This window comes from Magallana gigas, chromosome 2 (genome assembly GCF_963853765.1).
Source record: "Magallana gigas chromosome 2, xbMagGiga1.1, whole genome shotgun sequence".
NCBI classification, from domain to species: Eukaryota; Metazoa; Mollusca; class Bivalvia; order Ostreida; family Ostreidae; genus Magallana; species Magallana gigas.
Genome location: NC_088854.1, coordinates 17,239,576 through 17,256,402, shown reverse-complemented (window position 1 = coordinate 17,256,402; position 16,827 = coordinate 17,239,576). Strand labels below are relative to the sequence as shown.

General features: G+C 32.5%; 1 protein-coding gene across 3 annotated transcripts in view; it reads left to right on the top strand.

Annotated features, from left to right (window-relative positions):
• LOC117680986 (collagen alpha-4(VI) chain-like) overlaps positions 1-16,827 on the top strand; it is a 31,140-nt gene that overhangs the window by 11,461 nt on the left and 2,852 nt on the right. The window contains exons 3-7 of one of the 3 annotated variants that reach the window (XM_066075286.1): positions 5,075-5,146; positions 8,879-8,950; positions 12,671-12,742; positions 14,124-14,690; positions 14,842-15,420. In XM_066075286.1, the coding sequence (XP_065931358.1) occupies positions 5,075-5,146; positions 8,879-8,950; positions 12,671-12,742; positions 14,124-14,690; positions 14,842-15,420 (1,362 nt within the window). The remainder of the gene's footprint in view (positions 1-5,074; positions 5,147-8,878; positions 8,951-12,670; positions 12,743-14,123; positions 14,691-14,841; positions 15,421-16,827) is intronic. The other 2 variants (XM_066075287.1, XM_066075288.1) reach the window with 2 other exon arrangements.

Here is a 16,827-nt window from a genome sequence, read left to right as displayed (position 1 = left end):
CTGAATAACTGGGTTATGTTCTAAATCATTTTATCAATAAATTCATTTCATGTTTGTGATTCTAGTCGAACAATCAATTTCCACTACAGCTCTTAGACGTAAAAAAAGATAAAGGCACGTTGACGTAGTGCAACTTAGTAATGAAACTACATGTACATATAAAGAAGTTTTTGTTAAATAAACGAAATGATCTGTCTGAAAAGATTTAAGGGTAGATTATTTTATTAGCATTTCAATCGTGAACTTTTTTAATAGCGGTATCAAAAATATGCCAGACAATATTTTGAAAAGATAAAGCAAATCAATTATGAAGCAATCATGGATCAAGCACCATAACTATAGTTTACTAAAACTTGACTTTAATAAAAGACAGTTTGTCGTCATACTTACTGGAATTTCTCTTTTGACAGTTGACGAAGATACAGAGCCTCCGAGATCCCGACCAAAGCCTACAACTGCACCAATTCCAAAGACTGTCATAAGTATGATCTGATTAAAAAGCAAATGATTTAAAATATATCATAAATATTATCACATACTACAATTCTTCATCATGTTTCACTTTTTGCCAGTGAAAGTTTAATTCAATCGTTTAAGCAATTTGAGCTGCAATTTATATCCTGGAATTTTTTTTACCAAAATCTAATTTTCCATTTAAAAGACAAAAAATATCATGGTGAAAGTTTTATTCAATCGTTAATGCATAATTAGAAATATATGACAAAGCGCTAACGTTAATTTGCAAATTTAAATCAAAGTACTGAAGTTCTAAAAGCCGGGCTCTTTTGGTGTGTCTATGCATTTTGTGTAGTAAAGACTGAAAATATATCTCTCTCTCTCTTTCTTCCTCTCTCTCTTTCTCTCTCTCTTTCTCTCTCCTTTCTCTCTGTCTCTCTGTCTGTCTCTGTCTCTGTCTCTCTCTCTCTCTCTATGTCTCTCCCTCTCTCTCTCTCTCTCTCTCTCTCTCTCTCTCTCTCTCTCTCTCTCTCTCTCTCTCTCTCATGCTTTTAATGTCGGCAAAGCGTCAGAGAGCGACCAGATTTTGTAAGCGGCTGTAAACAAAAAATATGTCTGTCTAGTAGAAGTTAAAAAGCTCAACAGTTGCTGCCTTGAATTTTGCAACAAGCATTATATATTCAATCCCCATTTCTTCATCGCGCAGCAAAGTAGTTCATGGAAATTCATCCGCATTGTATGTGTCCAAAATGCATAGTAATGTTTTAAAAACACGTTATTAATAAAAAAAACTAAATTTATATAATATATTTAAATTGAAATTTAAAAAAAAGAAACAAAATGCCAACACTTTTGACAAAACATGGCTCTCTTTGTAACTATTTGGTACAGCGGAAGCTTTACCTTGACGCTGTTTGGTTTTTTGTTTACTTTTGAAGTTGTGCTATTTATAGTAACATTGGCGATTTGCCTGCCTATAGCCAGGACTCTACTTTCGGCAGAACCCGGCTAAAAATATTTGTACATTGTTTCAGACTAGGAGACATGCAATGTCTATGCAAATAATTGCTTTTGCTATTACAACTGAATCGTTTTCAAGTAACTCGAATGTCCATGAATACTCTATCTTGACCTTTTTTATTTCTCTACTTTTCATCTTTGTTTATCTTCTCTACCGTTTGCCATTAAACAAGAAAAATATTTGGTTCTGATGAGGAATGGTTCTTTTATCAAACTTGCAATATCAATGATCAGTAGATGATGGCGTTGGATGGTAGTGAAAGTGGGTTTCTTTTGATAACGCAGGTATAAATGCATTAATGATACTTTTCAGAGTTTTTTTTCTCTTAATTCCCCTCATATTTGATATCTTCGAAGGGGTGTAAAGGTACCACATTGTTATTTTTTATTGAGAATATTTAGACATTTATGTACAAATATAAAAAAGGTGTTCTGTTTAGTCTTACCTTTTATTAGATATTAATGCAATATGGTTACCGTAGAACAGCACATTACAGCCACTACAGTGCATAATCATGTAATGCTCATGTCAATATTTTAAATCTAAGAACTTTATGAATTCATGTTAGATAGTTATTTAGTTATAGTTAGTTTAGTTAGAGAAAACACTTTTGGGGTTTTAATAAAAATTAAAATAAAAAATAAGTTAACGTCTTTTTATCCAACCGTAAATGTTCTTTGTCCTGACATGACTTTCACATTACAAATTGATATTACTGGAAAAAGAAGGTTACTTTTGAATTTCTCATTTACAGATATCTGTTTTATAACCATGTGACTGTTAAAGCTCATAAGTATCTTGTTGAAACATTTGTTAACAATCCAAAATCTACAAAATGAATATGATTGAAATTGCACATATGGTTTTGTTCTTTTTGGATATCATTCCTAGCGGGTCATGATCAATTTCTAAACATTCACTGGTCAATAATTTTCATGCAAATTAAAATCTTTAAAATGTTTTCTATTCGTCTATATAACGTTATACACTGTCATATGTAACAGAACGTAACCGGATGTTTATAAGGTGTATCCATGGATTTTTATGATGCTGATATTTCCAATATTGATGAAATTTATGCACAAGTGTCGATAAATATATTTTAAGTAAATTGTAAAAAGATTAATGTCTTTTGTGTTTCATCATATAAGTCCAAAAATCTCCATCCACGCAGTTTCGACTTGAGATAAGGAAATAAAGCGAAATCCATAGGTGCAAGATCCGGGCTGTATGAGGGTAGGGGTGTTGCATGAACTCAAGATATCAATATTTCCATTTTCAAACCTCTGTGATTCTAATTGTAAACCTTTTTCCTAAAAATATAGCAGCATCTAAGAATTTGTTGCTCTCCATCGGAGATTTTTTTAGTGCACACAAAATTTAATGATGGCCAAGTTATCTATTGACGTTAACGTTTATGACTCATTTTTCAAGTGTTGGTCGTCCATATTTGGCGATAACACGATCAGAAATTCTTCAATTTAATTTAAACTTTCACAAAATGACCTTTTTAATAGTAAGATAATATGGAGAGATATCTTCGTCATGAAGAATGGGCGGAGCGGAGCAAAGCAAAGCGAAGTAAGCCCATTCTACATGACGAAGATTTCTCTCCATATGACATCTTACTGTCTTAGAACAGAACCTAAGCCAATCAAATCAGAGATCTGAGGAAAATACACCGCCCCCATTGTGTCCAAATATTGTCATGCCTTAATTGACATGTATGGAGCCCGGTGTATTGATTTGCATGAAAATCGAACACGTGTATATTTAACGTGGACTTCCAACCAAGTCACGTTAGAATGAATACAATTAAAAGGATATTGGTTTTAATTAAATCGGATACTGAGATTTTGTTAAGGTGTAAAATCTATACAGACGATTAAAAATATGCCTTAGATATGTACAAGGTAACCAAATAGACGTAAAAGCCGGTTTTTTTTCTTTATAAATATCAATGCGTCGAAAATAATGCCCAAACAGTCTTTTAAACATCTCTGGTATCTGATATATATGACAACAACTGTTTTTGCGAGAAAAATAGGGGACATTTATCAAATGACAGAACAGAGGAGGGTGACAGACATTTTTTTTCAATTTAAAAAGAAAAAGAACTAGATACGACCTCGTTACGAGTAACGAGTAGGTCTTCCGTTCGATTTTTTTTTTAATTTTAAATGATACCATGAAATATCGATACAATTTCAGAATTAACACCCCCCCCCCCCCCCCCAAATATTAAGGCAATGAATAAAAATCCCTAATTACATCTAACATGGGCCTGACGATGACTTTTTCAAACCGATAATGTAGTGTTCAACAACTTCGATTCTATATTGCATAACAAAATATTTATCGTTTTCAAGTTATTTGTAATAGACTTTACGAGTCTCTTGGTCCCAAATTAAAGGGGCCAGCCCCTTTTTCTTGATTTTATTGGGAAAAAACTTTTGATTCTCTACCACTTTTGTTATATATTATTTAACAAATTATCAACTGATAAAAAGATACAGATCAAAACGGATGAAAATTTTGAATGAAAATTCGTACCCAATTCTCGTGCCTAGGCGAGCTCAAAGAAATGGCGCCACTGGCGTAAAACAATATAATAGTGCACAACTTCAAACTATAGACTACATATCCTGAAAATTTCGTATTCATATCTCAAATAGTTTCTGAGATCAGGTCTGCACAAAATAGGTCGTAACAAAATAGAAAATCCGCCGTAACTCGGTACCGGAAGTGACGATTTCACAATTTCAAAAAACGTCTAGAATTATGACCACTGGCAATCATCTGTGAAAAAATGGTCAAAATCGGCCTAATAGTTTCTGAGAAATCGCGTGCACAAAATTTGTGGAAAAAAATAATAAGAAGAAACAGTACGAAAACAATAAGGTCTTCCGTTGGAAACGGAAGACCTTAATTATAAATTGGTGAATCTTGCACGAATTCATTGTGATCTAAAATAGTGTCTTTCACGGGCAGTTTATCTTTGATTTGTGTGTGTGAGCCTGGAGGGGGGGGGGGGGAGGGGGGTATACATAAAGTCAAGCAAAGAAGAGTTTCCGAAACGCCCCTTTCAAAGTTTTTACCAATCAAAAAGTCGTCAGTACTCGAGAAAAAGAATATTCTTCGCCACGAAGACTACATTCTTAGCGAGAAATTGGGACATTTGATTGGCTGAATAACTGGGTTATGTTCTAAATCATTTTATCAATAAATTCATTTCATGTTTGTGATTCTAGTCGAACAATCAATTTCCACTACAGCTCTTAGACGTAAAAAAAGATAAAGGCACGTTGACGTAGTGCAACTTAGTAATGAAACTACATGTACATATAAAGAAGTTTTTTGATAAATAAACGAAATGATCTGTCTGAAAAGATTTAAGGGTAGATTATTTTATTAGCATTTCAATCGTGAACTTTTTTAATAGCGGTATCAAAAATATGCCAGACAATATTTTGAAAAGATAAAGCAAATCAATTATGAAGCAATCATGGATCAAGCACTATAACTATAGTTTACTAAAACTTGACTTTAATAAAAGACAGTTTGTCGTCATACTTACTGGAATTTCTCTTTTGACAGTTGACGAAGATACAGAGCCTCCGAGATCCCGACCAAAGCCTACAACTGCACCAATTCCAAAGACTGTCATAAGTATGATCTGATTAAAAAGCAAATGATTTAAAATATATCATAAATATTATCACATACTACAATTCTTCATCATGTTTCACTTTTTGCCAGTGAAAGTTTAATTCAATCGTTTAAGCAATTTGAGCTGCAATTTATATCCTGGAATTTTTTTTACCAAAATCTAATTTTCCATTTAAAAGACAAAAAATATCATGGTGAAAGTTTTATTCAATCGTTAATGCATAATTAGAAATATATGACAAAGCGCTAACGTTAATTTGCAAATTTAAATCAAAGTACTGAAGTTCTAAAAGCCGGGCTCTTTTGGTGTGTCTTTATGCATTTTGTGTAGTAAAGACTGAAAATATATCTCTCTGTCTCTCACTCTCTCTCTTTCTCTCTCTCTCCTTTCTCTCTGTCTCTCTGTCTTCCTCTGTCTGTCTGTCTCTGTCTCTCTCCCTGTCTCTGTCTCTCTCTCTCTCTCTCTCTCATGCTTTTAATGTCGGCAAAGCGTCAGAGAGCGACCAAATTTTGTAAGCGGCTGTAAACAAAAAATATGTCTGTCTTGTAGAAGTTAAAAAGCTCAACAGTTGCTGCCTTGAATTTTGCAACAAGCATTATATATTCAATCCCCATTTCTTCATCGCGCAGCAAAGTAGTTCATGGAAATTCATCCGCATTGTATGTGTCCAAAATGCATAGTAATGTTTTAAAAACACGTTATTAATAAGAAAACTAAATTTATATAATATATTTAAATTGAAATTTAAAAAAAAGAAACAAAATGCCAACACTTTTGACAAAACATGACTCTCTTTGTAACTATTTGGTACAGCGGAAGCTTTACCTTGACGCTGTTTGGTTTTTTGTTTACTTTTGAAGTTGTGCTATTTATAGTAACATTGGCGATTTGCCTGCCTATAGCCAGGACTCTACTTTCGGCAGAACCCGGCTAAAAATATTTGTACATTGTTTCAGACTAGGAGACATGCCATGTCTATGCAAATAATTGCTTTTGCTATTACAACTGAATCGTTTTCAAGTAACTCGAATATCCATGAATACTCTATCTTGACCTTTTTTATTTCTCTACTTTTCATCTTTGTTTATCTTCTCTACCTTTTGCCATTAAACAAAAAAAAAATATTTGGTTCTGATGAGGAATGGTTCTTTTATCAAACTTGCAATATCAATGATCAGTAGATGATGGCGTTGGATGGTAGTGAAAGTGGGTTTCTTTTGATAACGCAGGTATAAATGCATTAATGATACTTTTCAGAGTTTTTTTGCTCTTAATTCCCCTCATATTTGATATCTTCGAAGGGGTGTAAAGGTACCACATTGTTATTTTTTATTGAGAATATTTAGACATTTATGTACAAATATAAAAAAGGTGTTCTGTTTAGTCTTACCTTTTATTAGATATTAATGCAATATGGTTACCGTAGAACAGCACATTACAGCCACTACAGTGCATAATCATGTAATGCTCATGTCAATATTTTAAATCTAAGAACTTTATGAATTCATGTTAGATAGTTATTTAGTTATAGTTAGTTTAGTTATATTGCTAGTGTAAGAGAAAACACTTTTGGGGTTTTAATAAAAATTAAAATAAAAAATAAGTTAACGTCTTTTTATCCAACCGTAAATGTTCTTTGTCCTGACATGACTTTCACATTACAAATTGATATTACTGGAAAAAGAAGGTTACTTTTGAATTTCTCATTTACAGATATCTGTTTTATAACCATGTGACTGTTAAAGCTCATAAGTATCTTGTTGAAACATTTGTTAACAATCCAAAATCTACAAAATGAATATGATTGAAATTGCACATATGGTTTTGTTCTTTTTGGATATCATTCCTAGCGGGTCATGATCAATTTCTAAACATTCACTGGTCAATAATTTTCATGCAAATTAAAATCTTTAAAATGTTTTCTATTCGTCTATATAACGTTATACACTGTCATATGTAACAGAACGTAACCGGATGTTTATAAGGTGTATCCATGGATTTTTATGACGCTGATATTTCCAATATTGATGAAATTTATGCACAAGTGTCGATAAATATATTTTAAGTAAATTGTAAAAAGATTAATGTCTTTTGTGTTTCATCATATAAGTCCAAAAATCTCCATCCACGCAGTTTCGACTTTAGATAAGGAAATAAAGCGAAATCCATAGGTGCAAGATCCGGGCTGTATGAGGGTAGGGGTGTTGCATGAACTCAAGATATCAATATTTCCATTTTCAAACCTCTGTGATTCTAATTGTAAACCTTTTTCCTAAAAATATAGCAGCATCTAAGAATGTGTTGCTCTCCATCGGAGATTTTTTTAGTGCACACAAAATTTAATGATGGCCAAGTTATCTATTGACGTTAACGTTTATGACTCATTTTTCAAGTGTTGGTCGTCCATATTAAGCGATAACACGATCAGAAATTCTTCAATTTAATTTAAACTTTCACAAAATGACCTTTTTAATAGTAAGATAATATGGAGAGAAATCTTCGTCATGAAGAATGGGCGGAGCGGAGCAAAGCAAAGCGAAGTAAGCCCATTCTACATGACGAAGATTTCTCTCCATATGACATCTTACTGTCTTAGAACAGAACCTAAGCCAATCAAATCAGAGATCTGAGGAAAATACACCGCCCCCATTGTGTCCAAATATTGTCATGCCTTAATTGACATGTATGGAGCCCGGTGTATTGATTTGCATGAAAATCGAACACGTGTATATTTAACGTGGACTTCCAACCAAGTCACGTTAGAATGAATACTATTAAAAGGATATTGGTTTTAATTAAATCGGATACTGAGATTTTGTTAAGGTGTAAAATCTATACAGACGATTAAAAATATGCCTTAGATATGTACAAGGTAACCAAATAGACGTAAAAGCCGTTTGTTTTTCTTAATAAATATCAATGCGTCGAAAATAATGCCCAAACAGTCTTTTAAACATCTCTGGTATCTGATATATATGACAACAACTGTTTTTGCGAGAAAAATAGGGGACATTCATCAAATGACAGAACAGAGGAGGGTGACAGACATTTTTTTTCAATTTAAAAAGAAAAAGAATTATAAATAGGTGAATCTTGCACGAATTCATTGTGATCTAAAATAGTGTCTTTCACAGGTAGTTTTTCTTTGATTTGTGTGTGTGAGCCTGGAGGGGGGAGGGGTATACATAAAGTCAACCAAAGAAGAGTTTCCGAAACGCCCCTTTCAAAGTTTTTACCAATCAAAAAGTCGTCAGTACTCGAGAAAAGGAATATTCTTCGCCACGAAGACTACATTCTTAGCGAGAAATTGGGACATTTGATTGGCTGAATAACTGGGTTATGTTCTAAATCATTTTATCAATAAATTCATTTCATGTTTGTGATTCTAGTCGAACAATCAATTTCCACTACAGCTCTTAGACGTAAAAAAAGATAAAGGCACGTTGACGTAGTGTAACTTAGTAATGAAACTACATGTACATATAAAGAAGTTTTTGTTAAATAAACGAAATGATGTCTGAAAAGATTTAAGGGTAGATTATTTTATTAGCATTTCAATCGTGAACTTTTTTAATAGCGGTATCAAAATATGCCAGACAATATTTTGAAAAGATAAAGCAAATCAATTATGAAGCAATCATGGATCAAGCGCCATAACTATAGTTTACTAAAACTTGACTTTAATAAAAGACAGTTTGTCGTAATACTTACTGGAATTTCTCTTTTGACAGTTGACGAAGATACAGAGCCTCCGAGATCCCGACCAAAGCCTACAACTGCACCAATTCCAAAGACTGTCATAAGTATGATCTGATTAAAAAGCAAATGATTTAAAATATATCATAAATATTATCACATACTACAATTCTTCATCATGTTTCACTTTTTGCCAGTGAAAGTTTAATTCAATCGTTTAAGCAATTTGAGCTGCAATTTATATCCTGGAATTTTTTTTACCAAAATCTAATATTCCATTTAAAAGACAAAAAATATCATGGTGAAAGTTTTATTCAATCGTTAATGCATAATTAGAAATATATGACAAAGCGCTAACGTTAATTTGCAAATTTAAATCAAAGTACTGAAGTTCTAAAAGCCGGGCTCTTTTGGTGTGTCTTTATGCATTTTGTGTAGTAAAGACTGAAAATATATCTCTCTGTCTCTCACTCTCTCTCTTTCTCTCTCTCTCCTTTCTCTCTGTCTCTCTGTCTTCCTCTGTCTGTCTGTCTCTGTCTCTGTCTCTCTCTCTGTCTCTGTCTCTCTCTCTCATGCTTTTAATGTCGGCAAAGCGTCAGAGAACGACCAAATTTTGTAAGCGGCTGTAAACAAAAATATGTCTGTCTTGTAGAAGTTAAAAAGCTCAACAGTTGCTGCCTTGAATTTTGCAACAAGCATTATATATTCAATCCCCATTTCTTCATCGCGCAGCAAAGTAGTTCATGGAAATTCATCCGCATTGTATGTGTCCAAAATGCACAGTAATGTTTTAAAAACACGTTATTAATAAGAAAACTAAATTTATATAATATATTTAAATTGAAATTTAAAAAAAGGAAACAAAATGCCAACACTTTTGACAAAACATGACTCTCTTTGTAACTATTTGGTACAGCGGAAGCTTTACCTTGACGCTGTTTGGTTTTTTGTTTACTTTTGAAGTTGTGCTATTTATAGTAACATTGGCGATTTGCCTGCCTATAGCCAGGACTCTACTTTCGGCAGAACCCGGCTAAAAATATTTGTACATTGTTTCAGACTAGGAGACATGCAATGTCTATGCAAATAATTGCTTTTGCTATTACAACTGAATCGTTTTCAAGTAACTCGAATATCCATGAATACTCTATCTTGACCTTTTTTATTTCTCTACTTTTCATCTTTGTTTATCTTCTCTACCTTTTGCCATTAAACAAAAAAAAATATTTGGTTCTGATGAGGAATGGTTCTTTTATCAAACTTGCAATATCAATTATCAGTAGATGATGGCGTTGGATGGTAGTGAAAGTGGGTTTCTTTTGATAACGCAGGTATAAATGCATTAATGATACTTTTCAGAGTTTTTTTCCCTTAATTTACCTCATATTTGATATCTTCGAAGGAGTGTAAAGGTACCACATTGTTATTTTTTATTGAGAATATTTAGACATTTATGTACAAATATAAAAAAGGTGTTCTGTTTAGTCTTACCTTTTATTAGATATTAATGCAATATGGTTACCGTAGAACAGCACATTACAGCCACTACAGTGCATAATCATGTAATGCTCATGTCAATATTTTAAATCTAAGAACTTTATGAATTCATGTTAGATAGTTATTTAGTTATAGTTAGTTTAGTTATATTGCTAGTGTAAGAGAAAACACTTTTGGGGTTTTAATAAAAATTAAAATAAAAAATAAGTTAACGTCTTTTTATCCAACCGTAAATGTTCTTTGTCCTGACATGACTTTCACATTACAAATTGATATTACTGGAAAAAGAAGGTTACTTTTGAATTTCTCATTTACAGATATCTGTTTTATAACCATGTGACTGTTAAAGCTCATAAGTATCTTGTTGAAACATTTGTTAACAATCCAAAATCTACAAAATGAATATGATTGAAATTGCACATATGGTTTTGTTCTTTTTAGATATCATTCCTAGCGGGTCATGATCAATTTCTAAACATTCACTGGTCAATAATTTTCATGCAAATTAAAATCTTTAAAATGTTTTCTATTCGTCTATATAACGTTATACACTGTCATATGTAACAGAACGTAACTGGATGTTTTTAAGGTGTATCCATGGATTTTTATGACGCTGATATTTCCAATATTGATGAAATTTATGCACAAGTGTCGATAAATATATTTTAAGTAAATTGTAAAAAGATTAATGTCTTTTGTGTTTCATCATATAAGTCCAAAAATCTCCATCCACGCAGTTTCGACTTGAGATAAGGAAATAAAGCGAAATCCATAGGTGCAAGATCCGGGCTGTATGAGGGTAGGGGTGTTGCATGAACTCAAGATATCAATATTTCCATTTTCAAACCTCTGTGATTCTAATTGTGAACCTTTTTCCTAAAAATATAGCAGCATCTAAGAATTTGTTGCTCTCCATCGGAGATTTTTTTAGTGCACACAAAATTTAATGATGGCCAAGTTATCTATTGACGTTAACGTTTATGACTCATTTTTCAAGTGTTGGTCGTCCATATTTGGCGATAACACGATCAGAAATTCTTCAATTTAATTTAAACTTTCACAAAATGACCTTTTTAATAGTAAGATAATATGGAGAGAAATCTTCGTCATGAAGAATGGGCGGAGCGGAGCAAAGCAAAGCGAAGTAAGCCCATTCTACATGACGAAGATTTCTCTCCATATGACATCTTACTGTCTTAGAACAGAACCTAAGCCAATCAAATCAGAGATCTGAGGAAAATACACCGCCCCCATTGTGTCCAAATATTGTCATGCCTTAATTGACATGTATGGAGCCCGGTGTATTGATTTGCATGAAAATCGAACACGTGTATATTTAACGTGGACTTCCAACCAAGTCACGTTACAATGAATACAATTAAAAGGATATTGGTTTTAATTAAATCGGATACTGAGATTTTGTTAAGGTGTAAAATCTATACAGACGATTAAAAATATGCCTTAGATATGTACAAGGTAACCAAATAGACGTAAAAGCCGTTTGTTTTTCTTAATAAATATCAATGCGTCGAAAATAATGCCCAAACAGTCTTTTAAACATCTCTGGTATCTGATATATATGACAACAACTGTTTTTGCGAGAAAAATGTGGGACATTCATCAAATGACGGAACAGAGGAAGGTGACAGACATTTTTGCAATTTAAAAAGAAAAAGAATTGTAAATAGGTGAATCTTGCACGAATTCATTGTGATCTAAAATAGTGTCTTTCACGGGAAGTTTTTCTTTGATTTGTGTGTGTGTGAGGCTAAAGGGGGGGGGGGGAGGGGGGTATACATAAAGTCAACCAAAGAAAAGTTTCCGAAACGCCCCTTTTCAAAGTTTCCACCAATCAAAAAGTCGTCAGTACTCGAGAAAAAGAATATTCTTCGCCACGAAGACTACATTCTTAGCGAGAAATTGGGACATTTGATTGGCTGAATAACTGGGTTATGTTCTAAATCATTTTATCAATAAATTCATTTCATGTTTGTGATTCTAGTCAAACAATCAATTTCCACTACAGCTCTTAGACGTATAAAAAGATAAAGGCACGTTGACGTAGTGTTACTTAGTAATGAAACTACATGTACATATAAAGAAGTTTTTGTTAAATAAACGAAATTTAAGAATAGATTATTTTATAAGCATTTCAGTAGTGACCTTTTTTAATGGCGGTATCTATAATAGGTCAGACAATATTTTGAAAAGATAAAGCAAATCAATTATGAAGCAATCATGGATCAAGCACCATAAGTATAATTTACTAAAACTTGACTTTATTAAGAGCCAGTATGTCGTAATACTTACTGGAATTTTTCTTTTGACAGTTGACGAAGATATAGAGCCTCCGAGATCCCGACCAAAGCCTACAACTACATCAATTCCAATAACTGTCATAAGTATGATCTGATTAAAAAGCAACTGATTTAAAATATATCATAAATATTATCACATTCTACAATTCTTCACCATGTTTCACTTTTTTGGCAGTGAAAATTGTATTCAATTGTTTAAGCAATATGAGCTACAATTTTCATCCTGGAATTTTTTTTTACCAAAATGTTATTTTCTATTTAAAAGACAAAAAATATCATGGTTTTATCAAAGTTTTATTCAATCGGTAATGCATAATTAGATATATATGACAAAGCGCGTACATTAATTTGCAAATTTAAAAAAATATATATGTACATTGTTTCAGACTAGTAGACATGCAATGTCTATGCAAATATTTGCTTTTGCTATTACCACTGAATTGTTTCCAAGTAATTTGAATATCCATTAATACTCTATCTTGACCTTTTTTTATTTTTCTATTTTTCATCTTTGTTTATCGTGAATTAATTGTTTTTTGGTAATTTTTGAAACTTTAGAGGAAGAAATGTATATACATGATATAAAATTCATGATCTCATTTTACAAAATCTTTTGAGAAAAATTTTGAAAAAAATGTCTCCTATAAATGTTGTCCTCTTCATCTGAGCATTTAGCTACTAGTATTGAGTACAAGGTTATTTTACACATGCCTTTGTAAAAGTATGGAATATATCACAAGATGAATCTCTGCCATTCAGCCAACTGAATGTTAACTGAATGGTCTGGAAAGGTGACTGAATGGCATATATGCCATTCAGCCACCTTTCAGTTACCTTTCAATCATATTTCAGTTGACTGAATGGCAGAGATTCATCCTGTGTATGGTCCTGTTTTTAAGGAGATTTGGAAGGGTAAAGCTTACTCGTCATACATTGCATAATCATTTATTTCTTTATTTGTTTTCAAATTTTTTACAATAACTGGACAAAAATAAAGGCATGATTAGCTTAAGCTTGGATGCTTTTACCAGAATTGTTTTATTCAGAAAAATAAGAGTTCTGTTGTTACGGCAGGGCTCCAATTGACATATAGTGAAATTGCATTTGTTTATAAAATAAATTTAACACTGGAAATTGTAGCTACTACCGAAGATGGGAATTTTTTTGATCAATGATAAAAAATGTTGGCCTTATGATGTGACTTTCAGTTATATTTAGAACTTAAATAATTTTCCTTACATTTTGGAATCTTTATTGAATGATTTAAATGGATGTTTGTTACGTAGCCAAGTCAAAGTTAAATCCCATGCGGCTTTTAGCTTAAAATGTATCTATCAACCAAGCACATAAGCAATTTATTTCACAAATGATTTCGAGGAATTATTTCTGACTAAGTTTGAACTTTTTTAGGAATCAATTGAAAACGTTTTCAATTAAACCTACGGTTACCTTGCTTTCATTACAGACCAATGCTTTGCACAAGTGGACGTGGTGTTTCTGTTGGATTCATCCACAAGTGTAGGAAATGATAACTACGACAAAATGAAAAGCTTCGTGACAAAGTTCCTTCACTACGCTAACATTGACAATGGTGATGTTCGAGTAGGTCTATTATCATACAGTACTCGGGTCACGGTTGAATTCAAACTCAACTCTAAAAGCACCAAGGCTGATGTGTTCGATGCTGTGAATGCACTACCATGGAGATACGGAAGTACGAATACTGCCGATGGTCTCAAGACAATGCATGAAGAGTTGTTTAATGTAGCTAATGGTGACAGACCTGGAGTTCCAAATATCTGCATCATTATGACAGACGATGTGTCCAATATCAACTACCGAAGAACCATTCCCGAAGCTGATGTAGCGAAAAAAAAGGGTATCCGTATTTATGCTGTTGGAATCGCTCTAAAGGATCTAAAGGAGGTGAATGGAATAGCCAGCGAACCTGCTAGTACAAACGTTTTTGCAGTAAACACTTTTGATGAGCTGGAACGCCTTGATGTAAAACTCTTTACAGCGACATGTTCAGGTATTTATCTTTGTGCAACTTTTTTAAATTAGTAAAACATAAGTAGTTCTAAACAGGTAACTGTATGTCCTTTTATTACCAAAAAGAAATGGATTATTATCCTTTTTTGTTTTAAACAAAGACAACTAATGGTATTTGTTTGTTTTTTTAGTTAGTACACCAACAACAAGGCCACTACCTACTGGTTATGATGTGGTTCTTGTATTGGATTCTTCAGTGCCACAAGAAACATACCAGTTCATGAAAGATTATGCTAAAAATCTTGTGAATGGGTTTGATGTTGAAAATGAAGACTACAGGATTGGGTTATTGAGATACAGTACTGACGCAGATATACAATTTGACCTTGATAAATATTCCACAAGGGAAGCGTTGAAACTTGCAATTGATAAAACCACGTATAAACCAGGAAACACAGATACAGCAAAAGCTATTAATTCTGTCCGTGAAAATATGTTCATTGAACCACGTGGTGATCGGAACTTTGCCAGAAATCTTATTTTCTTGTTGACCGGACAGGATAAGAGTAAAGATACTTTTGATGCTTGGGCAGCTGCTCAAAAAGCAGAGGCTGAAGGGATTAATTTGTTTACCGTGGGGATAAATCTAAACGACACAATGGAATTGGACGAACTATCTACTCACCCAATTGAGACGTACAGACAATTAATCAACACAGATCAACCTCCAGCCGAACTCAACCTCACTCTCTCAGAAATTCTTGGAAGAAGTATGTAAAAATACGGAAGTTCATTGAGGCCAGTTAAGTAGAAACATTATTTTTAATTGCGTTTAAACGCAATAATTTTTGTATTTAATCGCAAAAAAAACTCTTGCGTTTAAATACAAAAGATTGCGATTTAACGCAAAAGATTTTGCGTTTAAACGCAAAGAAGATTGCGTTTTAACGCAAAGTTTTGCATTTAATCGCAAAAATAACTATTGCGTTTAAACACAAAGTTGGTTTTGCATACAAATTGATTGATTATAAAGGCGTACCTCATTTAACAGATTACATGTGCGTTTTCCTCAAATTTTCATGCCCAAAATAGCAAATGCGCATTATACACCAGTGCTTATTACATTCGACACAAACTTGTTTTATTATTCTCAAAGCACTTAACGTTAATAAGGCTTTAATTTTACGTTTTTCAAAAGAAAATAATGTAAAAACATGATGTAGGTCCATCACTTATCAGATTTTTTTTACAATCAGGATTTACCTTTCAAGGATAAGAAATCGATTATCCATGAAATTAAAAACACCTTGAAAGGTACTAACACAGGAAATCGTGAAACTTTAGGCACGTGGAATTTAAGACGTTTACAGAATATTGAGTTTAAACGCAATAATAGCTTTGCGTTTAAACGGAATATTTTTTTGCGTTTAAACGAAAAATTCATTGCGAATAAACGCTAAAGATTGCATTAAAACTCAATAACTATTGCGATTTAACGCAATATAAATTAATTAATTTACTGAACATGCCTCAATAAGCTTCCGTAGTTTGGTCCTAATGAATACAGGAACATCTTCATATATGGAAAAAAGACAACTTTGATATTTTTTATCACCTGACATTGCAGTCATGCATACGAACGATGTCCAGATAGTTTCTTAGACAAAGTTAAACAAGTTCATTAAATGTAGCCCGCAAACAAGTTCTTACACACCCAATTAAACACCTAGAAAGACGTGTATAAAAATGCATCAAAAGTGACATAAAAAAAATTTAAACGTTGACCTATCGATAGTTATCGAAGAGCTGTACAGATTTGCAGCATGGTATTTATCATATATATATATATATATATATATATATATATATATATATATATATATATATATATATATATATATATATATATATATATATATATTTATTTATTTATTTATATATATATATATATACTAGCGGAAAAAAAGAAACTGTGCATTATTTAATATATGAAAAACGTTAAAAATTACAATGAACAAATTTTATTTTTTGTAATACTGTTAACACATGTATTCGTAACAACATCTCATAACACATTAATGTCAACGTCGAATAACGTCAATTTCAGCACACTCGAAAGTCACTGTTATTTGAAATTGAATTAACAAAATTAATAACGCGTGTGACCACCATTTGCG